The sequence below is a fragment of the Rhinichthys klamathensis genome, unplaced genomic scaffold, assembly GCF_029890125.1.
Source record: "Rhinichthys klamathensis goyatoka isolate OS25496 unplaced genomic scaffold, OSU_Roscu_1.1 h1tg000320l_1, whole genome shotgun sequence".
In the NCBI taxonomy this organism is placed as follows: Eukaryota; Metazoa; Chordata; class Actinopteri; order Cypriniformes; family Leuciscidae; genus Rhinichthys; species Rhinichthys klamathensis.
In genome coordinates, this window is record NW_026606836.1 from 988,367 (window position 1) to 992,316 (window position 3,950).

The window sequence follows — 3,950 nt, forward strand, 5'->3', positions numbered from 1 at the left end:
TTTAAAGGTGCTCTAAGCGATCCTGGGTGACGTCACTTCTTGTTGACGTTCGAAGTATTTTCAAACAAAACGGAGGCTAGCTAGACCCTCCCTCCTCCTCATCCGCGCACTAACCCCTCAAACCACACCCCCAAACCCTTCTTGTCGGTTATTGGCTGGAACAGTCTGTTATGTTTCGTGGTGCGGGTAAGCCCAGTTTGTTTTTGTAGCCGTTTGTGAAGCCTGGGGTGTCCGCAGAGACCGCGTTTTTTTACAGTGTGTTCATGGGACAGACAGCTAGCGGATAGTGAGGAGATGTTTGCTGTATGTGACAAAAAATGTTTTGGCCTTAAAAACGCGTGACATCGCTTAGAGCACCTTTAAAGGTCACAGCACACTTGTGCAAAAGTGAGCTTTTAAACACCACAAATTTCAAATCCATGCATATAAATAACCATCCCAAATGTGTTCAGTGAAGTTCAGGTCTGAAATTTGTACAGGCCAGTCCAGTAAATGACTTCTTCTATCTACATGTGTGCACTTTGTGTGATTTTCATGAATGATTTTTCTGCATCTGTTTGTAGTGAGTGAAACTTAAATAAGTCCTCATCCTTCTTTTAGCCATTTGCACCGTAAGACAATGTAGAATTAAAGAAGCTGTCAAATCCATGCACATACATAAAATAACACACACAATCACTGGATTTTTAACCTTATTCCCAGTTTTATTTTATTTTTTGGTACAATATTTCACAATATTACTTTTTTTAGGCTCTATTTTTGATCAAACAAATGTAGCCTTGGAGCTACATTTAAATGATAATTGAAACCTTTAAATGATAGTGTATGCTATTTTGCAAACAATTTAATTGTAATCATAAAGCTATAAGTCTGAAACAAGAAACGTGTACAAAAGGTCATCAGAATTACTCTGATCATTTGCCTGATCCTCAGCTGGATGTTTTCTTGAACAAGGTTTGAAGTGAACAGCTTGTAGAATGTTCATTTTTGCATAAATTCACTGAGGTGGCATTGAGTGATTGTCTAAAGAAAAGAAAAATTAACAGAAACCAATTTACAACCCCAAATCAGAAAAAGTTGGGACATTTTGTAAAATGCAATAAAATCAAGAATCTGTTATTTGGTCATTCTTTTTAACGTTTTTTTTAACTGACAAAAGTACAAAGAAAAGTTTTCCAATGTTTTCACTGACCAACATAATTGTATTTTGTAAATATGAACACATTTTGATTTTGATGGCTGCAACACACCCCAAAAAAGTTGGGACAGAGATATGTTTACCACTGTGTCACATCACCTTTCCTTTTAATTACACTTTTTAATCATTTGGGAGTTGAGGATACTAAATGTTGGAGTTTTGCTAGTGGAATATTTGCCCAATCTTGTCTGATACAAGTCAGCCGCTCAACAGTCTGTGGTCATCGTTGCCTGATTCTCCTTTTCATGATGGGTCATACATGTTCCATAAGAGACATATCTGGACTGCAGTAAGGCAGGCAGGCACATCCCTTCTATGGTGCAGAGTGTCTAGAAACCACGCAGTTTTAGCATGTGCAGAATGAGGCCTGGCATTGTCTTGCTTCCCAGTAAAGATGTCATCTTGATGGCAGTTTATGTCTCTGTACAATCCAAATATATGCCTCCATGTCAATGGTACCTTCACAATAATGCAAGTTACCCATACCGTTTGCAATGATGCACCTCAATACCAGGACAGATGTTTGCTTTAGCACCTGTTGCTGGTGAAAGTCTGGTTGGTCCCTTTCGTCTTTGGGACTGAGAACTCAATTCCATTTTCTTCCAAACACAAGCTGAAACATGGACTCATCTGACCACACACACATTCAGTGGGAATGTCTCTTCTAGACCATGTGAGATGAGCTCAGGCCCAGAGAACTCGCCGTTATCTCCACATAGAACTGATGTAGAGCTTTCTCCTTGTGTAACAGAGATTCAAGTGGCATTTCTTGATGCAGCGTCAGACTGTGTTCAGTGAAAATGGTTTTCCAAAGTCCTCCTGAGCACATGTGGCTTTATTTAACAGAGCAGCATGATGGTATCTTGTGCAATGCCATCTGAGGGCTCGAAGGTCACGCACAATCCATTCAACAGAGGTTTCCTCTGAATTCCCTGAATCTTGTGACAATATTATGTATGGAAGATGATGAAAGGCATAAATGCTTTGCAATCTTGCATTGAGAAATGTGATTTTTTAATTGTTTGACAATTCTCTTATAATAGTGTTGAGCCCATCTTTGCTTAAAAAGACTGAGAAGCTCTTTTACACCCAAACACGATACCCTCAACTATTACCAATTCACCTGCTCATTGTGGACTGTTTCAAAAGAGTTGGATAATCTAATTTGGATAATCTTTTCACTTTTATGTCAACTTTTTTGGGGTGTGTTGCAGCCATCAAAATCCAAATTTGTTCATATTTACAAAATACAATTATGTTGGTCAGTGAAAACATTGGAAAACGTTTCTTTGTACTTTTGTCAGCTAATAAAAGGTTAAATAGAATGAACAAATCACAGATTCTTGATTTTATTGCATTTTACAAAATGTCCCAACTTTTTCTGATTTGGGGTTGCTGTAGAAAAAAGTACAACATTCATGCATCTTATGAATATATATATACACACACACGTGTTCATATCCTGTTATATTCAAATAATTAAAATAATAACTTAATTTCTTATTGTATAAAGTTTTTGAAATTTTAATACCTTGTCCCCAAACGTGCAGGGGCAGGGTCCATCAGGATTTTCTTCAAGATATTTAGGTTGTTTACTCTTTATCAGTTCATGGAATGTGTCTTTAGTAAAGTCAACCTGTGAATATAAAGACAAATACACACATTTGTCATGTTGACTTTGTGGCTGTAATGAGATCAGAATGTTAACCTTCAAATTCAATTTGCAGTTTAAAGTTCACTGACAGAAAACACATACGTCGTTAAGGTGCCTCAACCAAGTACTTGAGAATAAATCAGAGAGGTAGACTTTCCTCTGTTGATCGTAATCAGTGGGAGTGTTTTCGATATATTTGTGACATGAAGCCAACGCAAAGACTGGGTGACAGAAAATGGATTATTGTTATACACACAACTTTCAAATAAAAAACTAGTGTGACTCTGGTAACAAATAAGGCAGGATCATTAGTTGTGGTTTTCATATAGCATCTTACCGTTTACATTATTGGGAAGTCCTTTGAACATCGATCCAGAGTAATCGCTGTCCATGTATATCACCATCTGCAGCACATACACATGATGAGGAAATAGTAAGATATTTATAAATGTGTATGACTCATTCCCTTTACTTAAGCGGTTTTATATCACTACAGGTTGTTGTTGCCCCTTTCAAAAGCGTTGCAGTAGCAGTTGTGATAGTATAGGCCTAATGTGACTGTAGGGTAAGATGTACCTACTAGAAATAGAGGAGTAGGAAAAAGAATCGCAAGGTCTGAATTTAAGATGGGTATTTGTTAAGTAAGGAAGGTTGAAGATCTCTCTCTCTCTCTCTCTCTCTCTCTCTCTCTCTCTCTCTCTCTCTCTCTCTCTCTCTCTCTCTCTCTCTCTCTCTCTCTCTCTCTCTCTCTCTACTGCCATTCAAAAGTTTTAGATCGGTAAGATTTTTAATGTTTTAAAAAAAACCTCTTCTGCTCACCAAGGCCGCAAAAAAAAAATATATTGTAAAATTTTATGACAATTTAAAATAACTTTTATTTTTATTTTAATATATTTTTTAAATATATTATATTCATTCCTGTGATCAAAGCAGAATTTTCAGCATCATTACTCCAGTCTTCAGTGTCACATGATCCTTCAGAAATCATTCTAAAATGCTGATTTGATGCTCAAAAAACATTCATTATTATTATGCTGAAAATTCTTTGATGAATAGAAAGTTAAAAATAACAGCATTTATTAGATATAAAATCTTTTG

At 36.6% G+C, this 3,950-nt stretch overlaps 1 protein-coding gene across 1 annotated transcript; it reads right to left on the reverse strand.

Moving 5' to 3' along the window:
* Window positions 1-1,862: 1,862 nt before the first annotated feature.
* Window positions 1,863-3,281, reverse strand: LOC130105481 (legumain-like). Its single transcript, XM_056271487.1, has 4 exons — window positions 3,190-3,281; window positions 2,955-3,073; window positions 2,730-2,834; window positions 1,863-1,937 (listed from the first exon to the last, which is right to left on the reverse strand). Exons 1-4 carry the CDS (start codon window positions 3,254-3,256, stop codon window positions 1,863-1,865), a joined length of 366 nt encoding a protein of 121 aa, XP_056127462.1. The 5' UTR covers window positions 3,257-3,281.
* Between the last annotated feature and the right edge of the window lie 669 nt (window positions 3,282-3,950).